Genomic DNA, 15,078 nt, shown 5'->3' with positions numbered 1-15,078 from the left:
CCAAGCATCCAAAAAAAAAAAAAAAAAAAACACATAAACCAAATCCAGCTTTGTGATATTTTAGTTTTTACTTCATTCCATGAAGACGATATTGTTGGCAGGGCCACACTGTTATTTTTTTTTTTTCGTATTTACCTTTTTCGACACCACGTCTTCAGATAATTTTTAAACAGATAAAGGATGTTTGAAACACTGGAGAACGTTTAATGAACAATGCACTGGAGTGAGACAGGCCATTGTTGATTTGTAGAGATTATTTTCTCAGGACTGGTTTTGCCTTCGCACGTCCGTATTTCCACGGAGCGTTACTGTGAAGGTGTAGACGTTGTGTTTTTCTTTGTAACACTGGAATTTGTAGCAAAGCTTTCTGTAGCAGCACATCCTTTTCATAAATATGCACTTTTATGTGTCCCACCACTGTAGATACGCCATTTTTGCTAAAGCGGGGGGAAATCGGCAGTTGCCGCGAGCGAGAGGATTCATTTTGGAAAAACAAGCGAAAACTATTTTGCTTTGTGTTTTAATAAAAGTGAAGAATTATTTAAATGTTTCATGTGAATGCACTGGAGGTGATACTGCAGGGTTGAACAGAGTAGTTATTTCAGTTGAATCCGTCTTTTAGACATTTTTAACAAAAGCATTTTCTCTTTTCTGAATTTGATGAGTTCTCTGATTTCCAGTCACTTCAGAAATTCATACATCTTTCCTAAGTATACTGCTCCACTCTTAAAGGTCAAACCAATACGCACTGTTTAAGCAAAAAAAAAAAATACTGAAATACATTTTCTTGACAAGGAAACAGCTGCAGCTTCACCTTCTGCGCAGGCTGTTCCGTGTTGCACTGTGCCTGGCTTTTCCTGGTTTCCTTATAGACCAATTACTACGTAATGATATGTTATCAACAGTAACTGCTATATTTGTAATAAGTGTCCCTTTGTACTAGCTCTTACCTGAGGTTGACGACAGCAGCGTATGTACTCACATTTGGTCTATGCAGTTGTCATAAGGATTTTTTTTTTTTAAGTCAAAAATGTTTTTACGTGACAAAGTACCTTTTCCTCTTCGCCTCACGTTTGGAGAAGCTTGATAATTTACTGTACTGTAAAAAAAAAACAAAAAAAAAAACAGCCGGATTTCACCTCTATTGCTATGCACCCTGATCTTTCTATACTGTAAATGTTTCTATACCCAGCACTCATTCTGTTGTCTGATTTAGGGAAAACTGTAGATGAATGTCACTAATAATTTTACATCCACTTGTATAAAAATAAATCTCTTTGTAATAAAATATAAACTATTTGTCGTGATTATTAATATATAGCTCTGACGGACTGCTTCCAGTCCACTGACTGGGCAGCGCTGCAGGAACGAGGGGATCCCTGGATGCATCACCGACTACATCAACTTCTGTACGAATGTTGTTGTTCCTACCAGAACTGTGCGCTACTTCCCCAGCAATAAGCCACACATCACCAGCAACTTCAAGGCCCGTCTTAACTGGAAGAAGAGGGCCTTTTAAGGACGGTGACCAGCAGGGACTCGAGGTCCAGCTGAAAGGCGAAGGAGAAATGCAGAACTAAGGTGGAGCAGATGTTGAAGGGTGACAGCACTAAGGTGGCGTGGGACGGCATGAAGACCACCGGCTGCAGCTCCAAGAAGAAGAGCACTGTCGAGCTGCACAGCTGCAAAGCTAAAGCAATCAGTAAAAACATGAAGCTGAAGTGGTATCAAGCTGTAGGGAACTGCAGTCAGGTAAGAATTCCCAGTGAATCACCACTTTTCATCCCATTTCACATTTCACAGTGTGATTTGATCCATTAATATTATGCAGATGTTAGCCATAGCACCTTAAACCCCTCATGAAAACAACGTAATTAATATCTGTGCTAAATTGAGCATACAGTAGAATCTGCCATGTTACTCCTAATTCTATACAAAAATAAACCAAAAAGGAGGCATCACCGGTCACTATAAGAACAAAATTATTCTGAAATGTCTTGTGTGCATTTTCCTGTGTTTGGAAACACTCAATGGCAGATATTTCATCTGCAGCTTCCCAGCAGTAGCTCCCCCTCCCCTGCTGACGTCTAACAATCGGATCCTTCAGGCTCTCTGGCAGAGTACACGCAGTTCCAAAAACACAGACATACATGTTTAAACACCAAGCCCGGGCGGTTTTGAGAAAGAAAGCAGAGTATTGTGCTTCTACACAAATATCCACCACGACCCCGCATCACAGGAGTGCCCTCTGTGTACAGTCCTGAGGTTCTTTTACAAAGCCGTCCCGTGAAAGGACATCAGTGTCTCTGGCTCACAATAATAAACCCATTTCTAACGGGAAGTGATCATTTTCAGTTTAGGAGTGCAGAGAAGTCATGCAATCAGCATCTGTACTGAACAACAGGTCCTGATGAATTAGATTCTCTCTATATATATGTATGATTGGATCATAATGCTCAATAAGGCATATGCACAAAGGCAATAATTATTTTTTTTAATACTCTACTTTTAATAGAAGCTGTTGAGCGCAATGTCTAACAATTGCAATTTCAGATCAACTTGAGTGCATAAAACCAAATATAAGAACATAATTTTGCAAACGTCGTGCTGAAGATAGCTCTTTTATAGTAGTTTTTGCAGCACAAGGGTGACATGAGGACACAGAGAGCGCTTGCTGTTTTCTTTTACGAATTAGAGAAACACGTAGGCGGGCGGGAAAGAAAGAACAGGTTTTTAACTGACGTTTGAATTCATTAGTAACGCAACAGTTGCCTTAATCCCGCATCTAGGAATGATCTTTTCATTTCCTGTATCAAAACTAATTTGCCTCATAACACCGTTACGAGCCAGAAAAACATTTTTGCCGCTGTTATTTAGCAGGGGAACATGTAGTGCCGGTCAGTGCAGAGGTGGGTGCAAGGGCACTCGAATCAAATGCCATCCACTCAAGTTAGCGCCCAACAGGGGTCATTCATTTGAGCTGGAATTTGTGCTGAACAAAAGCCAGACTGACCCCTGACCAAACACCCACTTGCAAAGCTGTCCAAAGTCATCTTCTGGTTGGCTAGGCTGACTGCGATCGCTTTACCCTACTGGGGATACCGTACAGTAACGGTAGTAAACAGAGTTTCACCTATTTCTTTTACATCTGCGCCAACATTTATCACCCATTCCCTCCATCTTTCCTCTTTCCCCTCTGTTCCTCCCTTGTCCTATTCTCCTCATCCACCTACTTTCACAGCTAAAGAACTTTGGTTCCCAAACTGAACCCCTGGCCCAGCCCTCAGCAGTCACATGACGCAGATTCAGAGATCCAGGCTAGTAAAGCACAAAGCCCTCTACTCAGAGTGCATGCTCTGCAGACAGTAACATCAGAAGGCCACTGAGCTGTTACCCTGAGCACCGTAACCTCTCACCCAAACTGCCTCCATTCCCAGCAGCAGGTAGGTGGTGTCTTGTGTAATTTAGAATGATTAATATCTACCTGAAATCATTTTGTGTTAAGCCTGGTCATATTATAGTGAGGAATTCTTATAAATACAAATTACTCTCAGTAATCGTATTAAGATTTAGTAGATTTCCAACAGTACCCAACTTTTGCAAGTGCTCTCATCTAAACTTACCAAGAACACTGCTCTAGCTTGTATGATTTTTTTTATTTTTTTTTCATTTGTTCAAATCACATAACCAGGTGTGGTTGATAAATTATAGGATTCTTATTTTCTTATTCTTATTTTATCTCTTCAGATACCTGCTATATAACACTCGTACATTCTCAACCTTACGTAAGCAGATCCCAACCTCCGGCTTGAAACAACCTTGGCTGATGTACTGCTTTGACTGATTTGCGTAAGCTCGCAAAGCTTTTTTTTAAGATTTCAAAAATTAGATTTGACATTTTTCCAGTGCGGACTACAGTTCTTTACTGAGCGAGTTTGAAATGTTGGTTGCATATCGCAAACGGCAGATTCTGTGAGTACGAGGGGTGAGGGCCAATAGCGACGGCTCTAGAGGGCGTAGCCTGTACAAACAAGTGCATGAAGTCAACATGCTGCATTTCAGCCACAATGATCAGTGTGCAGAAGATTCTGCAGACCTTGAGCCAGAGCAGATACAGAAAGCTTTATTAGTCCCCAAAGGGCAATTCAGTTTCTACAGTCCACCATCTAGGCATACAACCATTTACACAACAATAATACATAGCAGGAGTAGCATGATATGGCCTGGGTCCAAGTACAATTAATAAGTAATAAACATCAGAAACAGAATAAATAAGGAAGCAGGTTCTGGTGTTGTTGTGGCCTCATCATGTAGATCTTCATCATTCTTGTCTATGTCCTTTTATGGACTTACCAGCCTGGCCTGGAGTAATAGCCGAGGTTTTCATCATTTGTGTGCTAACAGGAGGCCCTTGCACTAATGATTCTTTAGGGATAAAATAGTAGGGATTCAGTTGCTATGACCGAATAGTCACAATAGTGATTTTAGGAAGTCATTTGGTCCCAACCAATCATGTTTTAACATAAGATATTACTACCAACTGCAAAATTACTAACAGTTTGGCGTTCAGACCGCAAAGAGCCGTAGAGCTAAATCCTAAAAGTTGGAGGAATATATGGACAGGACCTGCTGGAGTCTTCAGGTGAAGACGGGATAGGCGGAGACGGGGAGGAGGAGGGTTACGCAACAGATAGCCTGCGGGATGTAAAATGTAAAATTAAAGCACAGGGACGAGAGAATGATTGGCTGGGAGATGTCGGGCCAGAAGTTCGTTCGATGGGAGCAGTGACGTAGGAATTGAGGACGTACCGCTTTTGAAAGCATGGGGAAATGAGAGAGATAAGAAAACAGAGCTGCCTGCCTGGATTTGCCAGAGGGGGTGAGATAATGAGGGGGCCTATCTTCCTTATAAAACCTAAGTTTGAATTTGAGTTAAATGCATCTCCCTGAAAACATTTAACGTCGAACGTCGACCCGTTTATTTGGCAGATTCACGATGAAAAAGACTTGGTGATCTGAACTGCAATGTCATGCTTGCTCTGCTGATGTTGACAGACTGGTTTACCTTGCTGAGTCATCCACACAATAGATTGCGTAACTAGAGATGCAAATCAAGATGGGACATGCTGGTTGGTGTAAAGGTACTGTGGTACTGTGAGGTTAGGAGGATAATGGGGTATTTGCTACAGTATATACTATATAATGATGAGTATCTATTAAGAGTGAAGCCAAAAGCAGTTGTACTCGCCTCACTCACTCTGCCGCCTGTGTGTCTGAAGGTGATTTGCCGGTTGGGGGAGGCATGGAGGATAGGGAGGAGTTATTCTCAGCTGCAACCTCCCCCTCCACTCTTTTCCCTCCTATTGCTGAGCTCCCCGGACAGAGAACGAGAGCACATGGCCGGCTGGTTGTGAAAGCGCCCTCCAATAGAGAGTGTATGTAACCGTCATGGTGTTAGAGGGCATGTGCGCCTGTGCAGTCCCTCCTCCTGACAAGTGCAGCAAAGACACGGAAGCAGAATGTAAGCCTGTGGGTGTGTGTATGTGCGTGTGTGTAGATGAGAGGTAGGGGGAGGGAGTGCAAACACACACAAAGTCGCGGCACGCTGTAACAGAAAAAAAAAAAGCTGATCACGATGGACTGAAGGTTTTTTGAAATGAGAGAGGTCAGGAGAAGAAGTCTCTGTTCTGAACAAGGTAAGATGACGGTTTTTGCGTTGCCTTATTCAGCATAAGGCGAATGTATGAAGGAAGTGTGTTGGGGTTGGATTGTGCCAGGTTGTCCAAGAACCCAAGGGATCAAGTCTTTCAGTCCATTTGCTCTGTGTTGTAGTCCATCTGCTTCACTTAATACGCGAAGAGATGAAATTATACCAGGTTTATTTTTCAGATTGTGATCCTAAAGGAGCAGGAAGTTAAATAATATGAACCTGACGTCACAGCCAGGAATTCCTCATTGTTTCTATGTATGAGTGAATGAGTGAATTGTCACAAGCTGATGATGGATTTTATCTTTCATGAGTTTGAGTTATTATTATCATTATTATTAATATATACTGTATATTTTTGGAATACACTAAGTAAACCAACAGACTTCTATCACAGAGTTCCTCTTGTCCTTTCACCTGGGAAGTTGCCCCCCCACACTGAAATGTTTCTTTGTTAATGTCCCATTGAGGAACATCAGCAAAAGATTTCTACAGCAGAATAAAACAGGCATGCCGAAGTGCTTTCGTAGTTTAACAAAAAATTTGTTTGTTCATATTTTTAATGAATTAATCCTGAACGGTTACTATAGAGATGCAGTTGTACGACCTTAATGTGTGCGTGTATGCCACAACCACATGGTGTTTTTTTTTGTTTTTTTTTATGGGAGCAGTGTGTCAGTGTGTGAAAGGTCAGGGATCCAATGCCAGACAGCACATGTGAGAAGGATGGAAGAAAAGTCAGAGACTAGGAAGGTCACTCCCACCCACATGGGCATTCGTCCATGCAAAGTAATGCTAAGCTATGCTTCTTGTATGTTTTCGCGATTATTTATCATCCCCACACATTCAGTTTTAGGTTTTTCTGCCGTTTTAGTCCACACTGATACGATCATCAAAAGTCCATTCATTGGATTTTGTTGAGGTTCTCTCTATGAACCACCGACTGTAGAAAAATGGAGACGATGACAAAGTGAAGCCAAAGCATGTGGCGCTCCCCCTGGTGGCTGGCTGCAGTACAGGTCATAAGCTCCACCTCCTCAATGTTAGTGGATGGGACTTAGGTCAAACTAAAACACTAAAGTACACGTCAAATAATTTTTTTCAGGGGTGGTATGTTAGTCTGTTATTTTTTCTGAGTTTCGTTTTAGTTGATGCTATAAAAACAGGATGTGGCACCATGGTCATTGACAGTTACCACTGACAACCACTCCATGAAGCAGGCCCGAGTGCAGTTTATTATCCAACATTTCTTTGTAACTAGCCGAGGTAAAGCAGGGGGGCAGTAGAACGCAAATGCCAGTGAGTCAAGCGGAAGCATGGGCACGTCATCCAAAAGGCGGCTCCACTCTCCACTCAGTACTGCGTAGGTTCTGGCTCCAAATTTGCAAGATGGCGCTGCCTGCATCTGCGGGATATTAGCGTCAGTTTGGTCAATGGGAGGAAGCAGGGACGCGTTGTCCATTTTTGTCTACAGTCTGTGTTGATCCCCTTGGGAACCAAAACAGACATGGTGCGAACAAATGGCATTTGACATTGTAGTCACCTTAACAACTTAAAAAAAGTCACACTGACAAATTTAGCGCACCCCTACGTTTACCCTAACTTCAAATCCATAAAACTAGTTTCCAGTGATCAGAAACTTCTTAGCAACTGACAGGTCTTTTTTAAGTCTCTGATGTTCTGTTGAAGTGCATGGTGTCATGATGCCAAGATCTTACGAGGTCTCGACAGCCTTTAAAGTAAATGTGGATGCCTCTGAATTTTAAAAAGATCTGCTTTCACTTCAATAAATATAAACTACAAATGCTGTAGATTTTAATACAATGCCAGTTTCTCCAGGACTGGCCATCCACTCAAGTTCACCACAAAAGCCAATCCTGGGATACAAAACAAAAACCTCACAAAACTCTTTCAACTTTATCAAGTTCTAATGTACTATTCTCACACCAAAAAACACCATTTTTTCTTTGTCAGTGCACCAGATCAATGTTTCACTAATCAGACTCACTTGTGTTAATTTGTTTCAGATTCTATAATATACATTTCCTGATTTGCCTGATTCCTGACGCCATCATGTCGCTGCTGACTCACGTGTTGGCGTGCCTGTTCGGCATGGGCTCCTGGGTGGCCATCAATGGGATGTGGGTGGAGCTCCCCCTTATCGTAAATGAGATCCCAGAAGGCTGGCTCCTTCCCTCCTACCTCACCGTCCTCATCCAGATGGCCAACATAGGTCCTCTCTTCATCACCCTGATGCACCGCTTCAGCCCGGGGTCACTGGACGAGCGTCCAGTCATCTACTGCATTGTAGGGTTAGGTGTTGTGGCTACATTCCTGCTGGCTTTCTTCTGGAATCACACGGTGACCATAGGCGCCTCCTTGCACAGTGTGCCCCTGCTGTTGTTGAGCTTCCTGCTCTCTGTGGTGGACTGCACCTCATCTGTTACCTTCCTTCCTTTCATGATGCGACTGCGCCCGCAGTATCTCACCACGTACTTTGCCGGCGAAGGCCTCAGTGGGCTCGTGCCTGCACTGGTGGCTCTGATTCAAGGTGTTGGTGTAGTCCACTGTCAAAATGCCACCTTGGCCGTTAACCAAACAGCTGACAATTCCTCTATAGTCGGCAGTGATGAGCTTCAAGCCATCTATCAGCCGGCTAAATTCTCTGCCCAGGTTTTCTTCGTGTTCCTCAGTGCTATGATGGTCGTGTGCCTGGTAGCCTTCATCCTACTCAACCAGCATCCAGCCGTGGCTCGGGAGAGAAAGAGCGACCAGTACTTCAGTGAAGATCTGGACCGTGAGAAGAGGGAGCAAGGTCTGTCTCTGCATGCCCAAACACCAGAGCAGAAGCCAATGATCAGTCCTTTGGAGGCTGTCAGAATGGAACCCAGGAGCTCCTTTGGGAGGGGGACATACAGCAAGTTTGAGGTGTTCTTCATCTTCGTGGTACTGGCTTGGGTCAATGCTCTGACCAATGCAGTGCTGCCGTCAGTGCAGTCCTACTCGTGTCTGCCTTACGGGAACAAGGCCTACCATCTAGCTGCCACCATGGCAGCCGTCGCTAACCCTGTGGCCTGCTTCATTGCCATGTTTATACCCATAAGGTGAGAAATAGAAACATCTCAGTCACCATTTTGATGAAAAGCTTAATTACAACATATTAAAAGATATTAAAAAAAACTGAAACAATTGAGATAATCACAATTGGGCTTGTTGCAGGTCAGCAATAACTCATAGAGGACATCATGAAAACTGATTTGTGTGTTTTATGATGTGAACTGGTGCAGTGTCACAAAAAAGCTAAGTTTTATCCGTTGTTTTGAATTTTGTTTCTAGGTCTCTTCTCGTCATGGGCTTTTTGACCATGTGTGGGACCGGATTCGGAGCCTACATCATGGCCATGGCAGCTCTGAGTCCCTGTCCTTTGCTGGTCCACAGTGATTCTGGAACAACAGTCATCGTAAGGCTCTTTTATTCTCAAGATTCACTCGCCCTGTTTTATCTAATTCCAGACAGAGAAAGTTGCTGATGTCGTGTTCCATCTTGTAAATTGTACAGAAAGAATGAAAACACCACCCACCTGTCGTATTCACTTAGTGTTTGCAGGATTCTTTAATGATCCGGGAGTGTAGTGTGACTGGCAGATTTTAACATCAAATCAAGTCAATCCTGTTTGACTTCATGAAGACAATGTGCTCTAAACAACTGCTATGAAAACCAATGGTGTCATGCGCTCTTTCAAAACAAGGGCTTATGGCAGAGATTGCAGGGTACTGATTACATTAGCATTTCAGCTAGTTCCTCTGTAACTTCCTCGTAGTAACTCAAAAACAGAATCCTGTTTGCCATTGTCATATTCATTTTCAGTGTATTTGCACATTCTTGCATAGAGCAGCATGTTGTGAGCCTTATAGCTTAACACCTTATCAGTGTTTTCCTATTAGGTGGAGGCTGTTAGCTTAAAAAAAAAAGTATTATTAAAAGATAGCATTAACCAGAAGAAGTGGTGAACTGTTTTTGTTTGTGTCTGGAGAACTTGTAGACTGAGTCAGCCAGCACGCTGAGGCCAGACCAGGAAACTTGCCTGACTTATTTCTAAATAACAGGGAGTTGACGTAATCTAACGGACGATGTTGCCCTCTTCCTCACTGCAGGTGCTGACCTGGATCCTCTTCGTCCTGTCCCTGTCCTACGTAAAGGTCATCATCGGCGTGATCCTGAGGGACGAGGGCCACAGCGCCCTCGTGTGGTGCGGAGCTGTGGTGCAGCTGGGCTCCATGCTCGGTGCCGTGTCCATGATCCCACTGGTTAGCGTCTATGGACTCTTCAAGTCAGGCGACCCTTGCAACACCAAGTGTCCGACATAGTCAGTGAATCTGTTTAAGTTAGCTGTACAAAGTCTAAACATAAATTGCACTCCTTTTAGTAGCACTGAACTCACTGCTGTCTTGAGTTTTACATATTCCAAATTGTTTTAAGAGAACTGAGAGGTCACCTATCACAGTATCACTCCTAGATTATTTTTTTTTTATAGAGTGTGTCAGATGATTTATTTAAAAAATGTTTTCTTTATACAGATATCTGTATTTATTGACTTGTGGAGTGATGGCTATACAAAGATGTAATAAATATTTGCGGTGTGTCAGATCACGGAAGACCAAAACTAAATGTTTCTGCTGAGCATATTACAGTTCTTTATCAATTCAGAGGTCAGAGACGTTTTACTTGAACCTTTCACATAATGTGAGAGTAATACTGGATTGATGTTGCAGTTTTAAAAACACGCTGGGTACTTTGGGCTCTTAAAACGTGCCTTAATTTAAGACAATGAAAAGATTTGTGCTTTTTGTGTACAAGGTTGTTCAACACTATGACTTGCTTTGTGATTGTTACTTGGGTGGAGAAACTGTTCAACCATACCAAATAAAACACTTGTTTTATTGCCTCCTTAATGAACGAGTGTACTGTGTTGCAAATCATAAAACATATACTGCTATCATTAACCAGCTGGTGCAGAAGGCCTTACGCCCCACAGCAGAGGGTACATGAAGCGGAAGGCATCAGAGCAGGGTGAGTGTCAGTCACTAGGGGGAGACAAATCATTTAAAGATGGCACAGCTGACTGATACATGCTGGCAAATAGAAGCTGATCTTTTAGCAAAGATAAAAGCATGCTAATTGATTTAAAACATTACTTTTTTAAAAAAAATTATCAGTGCAGATTAGCTGTTGTGCAAAAAAGCTTACACATCTGTTTGTTTCTATGTGTGTGACAACTTTAAAAGAAAAAAAAATCCACTTTTATACTTAACAGCTCATGTGAAAATGTATATGACTAAAACATACATGGATTAAGGAGTGACTCCTCTCTTTCCATGGCAAAGATGCTTGGTTGACTTTTCACGGGTGGGCCAATTACACTAGCAAGGACTATGGCACAACAATTCACAGTTTGCGGGTTTAATGCAATAAAAGGAGATGCGGAAGTGAAAAGAAGAGGAAAAAAGGAAGGGGGGAATAGAGGATGGATGGATGGATGGATGGATGGATGTATGTAAGCAAGCTTGGTTGCAGTTAGGGGAGTTGTTGAGGCGTGGCCTTGCCCTTGAACCTTAGATAAGCACTAAGCCAACAAAGAAATATGTACCAGTGGAATTTTGATTAGACACAGTGAACTTGTGCTTGTAAATAGCATTTTTTTTATTTTTTTTATTTTTTTTTTTTTGTCCTTTTATGCTGTTATATTGCTTTTTTTAAGTAAAAAGCAGACACTACTTCTAAACAGAGACACATTTTGCATTCAGCACATTAGGTAAAATATGGGAATTTTCACATTGGGATGTTTGTGTGTCTAATTCACCAGCCATTTATACAATAAATAAATATAAAAGATATTTTGGTCCAACTCTTGCGTGCTGTCATGTGCGCTGCTGCACAATGTGTCGCTGCTCGAATCCTGCGTTTCACAAAACCAACACTAGATGTCACTGTGTGATTGAGAGATCGCCACTGGAGGAGCTGAGGGAGTCTTGACAGCCGAAGAAGAGAGTCAGAGGAGAATTCAAGTGCTACTACTACTGTGATTTGATCTGAGTCATAAAAACGAACTCAAAATGTTGTTTTATTGAGCCTCGTCCACTAACTGAGCCAATAAGAGAAGATTTAGCTCTCAGCGGGTCAATAAAACTAAATCTCGGACGTCCCTTGCTCTCAATTAGATTCAAACGCTGAGCATAAATATAAGAAATCCGTTTGTTTCGGGGTTTCCCACAAAAAAAAAAAAAGAAGAAAGAAAAAGAAACTGCTCAGCCCCGGAGTGGAGGAGTGATTCGCGTCTCTGAGGTGTTTGCCCAGGTCACCGGAGTCATGTCTGCATCATATCCTCCTCACACTAAATCAGAGAGAGAGAGTGTCTTCTCTGTGTAGGTGTTTTTGTATTTATCCTTTCTCCAGTCCACAGGGACACGCAGGAATGAGGAACTCATGTCCACTCAGAGTCTGATTCAGATCCCAGCGGATGCTCCAGAGAACATCTGGGGTCATGCCTCCCCCCCCCGGTGTCTCATACTTCACCTATTCTCCTTATCTTTTCCTGTGGTTTCCGTGACTTACGGAGTGCCGAGTTTAGAAACTACGGACCTGTTTGGAATGATCTTAGAGATGACTCAATGTGGTCAGAGCTTGCAGACTGAAATGACTGAAATTAGCAGGTTCGTTGAAGTTTTGTGAAGTGACCCAAAAAAGAAATGACGTTCAGACATGACCTCAAGTAGGACAGTTTCTGTTTGACAGTGGGTCAATGAGAGAAAGTAGCACAGCGTGGTCTTCTTTATCTCTTTCTTTAGTCTCTGTCTTCCTATTCAACCAACAGTGATATCTCCCTCTCTCCGAGCTCCTTGTCTTTCTCGATTCATGCATATGGCAGACTTTGTGACCGTAATTTCAATTTAAAACACATGAGGGGAAATCCTAGCCCGCGCTGCTCTTTAATGGGCCGTCATGGGATTGGAGTATGCAGAGAATGATTGAATTTTGCGAGAAGGCCAGGAACGATCAGGTCTCGCCTGCCGTTATGCAATCGACCATTCCCCTCTCACAACGCGACGTCTGGTAAAACCGTGTGGAGTGGGGAGAAGGAGGAGGAGGAGGAGGGCTCAGTGCTGGAAAACCTCAACGTCTGGACCCAAAGGGAGAAAAATATTTTTTCTTTCTAAATGACTCAAGACTTTATAAAAGAGAGACCTGGCTATCGTGTGTGTATATATATAAAAAAAGAGCCAAATGAGATGTGATCTGCCACATCAAAAGCAGAGATGTTCAACTGGATTGGCTTTAATGGTTGTAAATGAGTCTTTTTACGCCGTAACGCATGACATCCTATATTTCCTCACAGACGGAAACATGTGGATCCCATACAGAGCCTGCAGTGCTCTCTCATTCAAATGACTGCGTCATGTCTGTTTTCTCCCTTTGCTCTCCACCTGCTCGGCTCGCTTTGTCAAGAAAGGTCAACTCACTCCGAGGCCACCGATATCACTGCGCCGCCTCGACGTTCACACCGTTAGCGCGTTGGAGGGGGCGGCAGTTGCGCCATCGCGACATATCCTGTCAATGGAGAAAGCAAGGCTACCTTTCCCGTTAAGTCCATTATATTCAAATGGGCCGGGGCTGTTTTATTTTTTATTTTTTTTCTTCTTCGCAACAAGACATAAAGTAATCAAAAGTTAAAAGCAAACACTCAAGGAGGCACTTAGCAAAAAAGAAAAGCTTTTATGATAAAACATTCATATACAGCGCAGGAGACAGGTGATCTTTGAGGATGATAGGGTTGTCTTGTGGTCAGTTTCTGTATAGTGTTGCTTGGGGAGCCTTGAGGAGGAATGCACCTAATAACATCCCCGCCCACCCATCATCCACCGGACGATCCGGGGCAGAACAACTCATACCTGAGTGTATTTCTTCGGCGGTGTGAAGTATGTCTTAAAGAGCTGTTGGAGGCTGCAGTAAAGTAGGGTTCATTACCTTGACAGACCGGTGACAGCTAAGACTGCCTGGGATGCACGCATACACACGCTCATAACCCGGGTGCAATAATGCGCTTTCGGTGATTTGCATAATTCAGAATGCTGGCGCTACAGTCGAAGACAGAAGCTCCTCTGGAGTTTTCTTGACTTACTGCAAGTTATTTGAAAGTTATTTGCTGAAGACACCTAAATCAGCGTGAGATAAGTATGCAGAGGAGGCAAAGAAAATGTGAGGATTTGACAAAGTTCGGAGAGAAAAGGACGCATATCAGTAGTTTCTAGGGGGATTCACTATGTTGCCGAAACAGGAGAATATGCACGCCACACTTTTGCTTTTGTGGTTAAGTGTGAAACCAGAAGTTGACGAGATTAGAAACACGCAAGGACAGAGGGGGGAAACCGTGCGGCTTTTTTTCAAAGGTTACAAACACTTCTAAAGACCGTGTTAAGAGAAATTAATACGTCATAGCTCCTGTGGAATCTTCACAGAAACAAAGGAGTAAAAGCCCAAAAATGCTATTTTTGTTGGTGGTTGTGTGACATTCAAGATGCAGCGTGGTATTGTTTTGGAACTGCGGAAAGGTAGCTGTTTCCTAAGTTCGCTGAGCCAACAGTTTCCTTATTGTTGTAGTTTCATTTTTATACACTAACAGGATAGACAAAGATGAAAACCGACTGGTTTCTTGGCCTTATTCGGTCGTCTCGTGGTCACTGTGACAACCAGCGAAAATTTTCCAGGATAGTAAATGCAAGAAACATTAGCTTTTAAAACCGCAACCTAATTTTCTTGCTTTTATTTTTAGACCTTTTTAATTAACTAATCAGTTTTAGAGTCGCGGCTAAGCAGACGCTGTTACCGCTGGACTGGCCGTTTCCCATGTTTCCAGTCTTTACGCTAGACTAACCCAGCAGGCTGCAGGCTCATGCTTTATACACCGATCAGGCATAACATTATGACCTAATATTATGTAGGTCTCCCTTGGTGCCTCCAGAACAGTTCTGACTCATCAGAGAATGGACATGGTCCTTCTGAGGTCGTCCTGTGCTGTCCTTTGGGCCCTATGGGTTAAGGGAAGGGGCCTCTGCGGATCATGGGTGTTCCAGTGCATCCCACAGATACTTGATCAGTTTGGGATCTAGTGAATTTGGAGGCCAGGTCAACACCCTGTGCCGTTCTTCATGTTTTTTTTAGTTGTTCCTAAACCGTTTTTGTGTGTGTGCCTGTGTCAGGCTGCATCCTGCTGGGGATGGCTGCTGCCATCAAGGAGTGTCATTGCTATGGGGTGGGGGTGCTTGGTCTGGTCTAGGTGGGTGGTACATGTCTAAGTAACATCCACATGAATGCCA

The 15,078-nt window shown here is 43.0% G+C and overlaps 1 protein-coding gene across 1 annotated transcript; it reads left to right on the top strand.

The window, feature by feature from the left end:
* Positions 1 to 5,290: 5,290 nt before the first annotated feature.
* On the top strand, positions 5,291 to 10,663 carry LOC311496376 (riboflavin transporter 2-like). Its single transcript, XM_084556217.1, has 4 exons — positions 5,291 to 5,696; positions 7,735 to 8,811; positions 9,044 to 9,167; positions 9,862 to 10,663. The coding sequence occupies exons 2-4, from the start codon at positions 7,781 to 7,783 to the stop codon at positions 10,072 to 10,074; spliced, it is 1,368 nt and encodes a 455-aa protein (XP_084412343.1). The 5' UTR covers positions 5,291 to 5,696; positions 7,735 to 7,780; the 3' UTR covers positions 10,075 to 10,663.
* The last annotated feature ends 4,415 nt before the right edge of the window (positions 10,664 to 15,078 follow it).

Source organism: Chelon labrosus (genome assembly GCF_963514085.1).
Source record: "Chelon labrosus genome assembly, chromosome: 12".
Classification (NCBI taxonomy): domain Eukaryota; kingdom Metazoa; phylum Chordata; class Actinopteri; order Mugiliformes; family Mugilidae; genus Chelon; species Chelon labrosus.
This window is presented reverse-complemented; position numbering and strand designations above follow the sequence as displayed.

Bases quoted from the DNA above. Each gene is read 5' to 3' on its own strand.
- LOC311496376 (XM_084556217.1), top strand. From the start codon at position 7,781: ATGTCGCTGCTGACTCACGTGTTGGCGTGCCTGTTCGGCATGGGCTCC. The intron at 8,812-9,043 runs GTGAGAAATAGA...TTTTGTTTCTAG, and splicing joins GCCATGTTTATACCCATAAG to GTCTCTTCTCGTCATGGGCT. The intron at 9,168-9,861 runs GTAAGGCTCTTT...TCCTCACTGCAG, and splicing joins ATTCTGGAACAACAGTCATC to GTGCTGACCTGGATCCTCTT.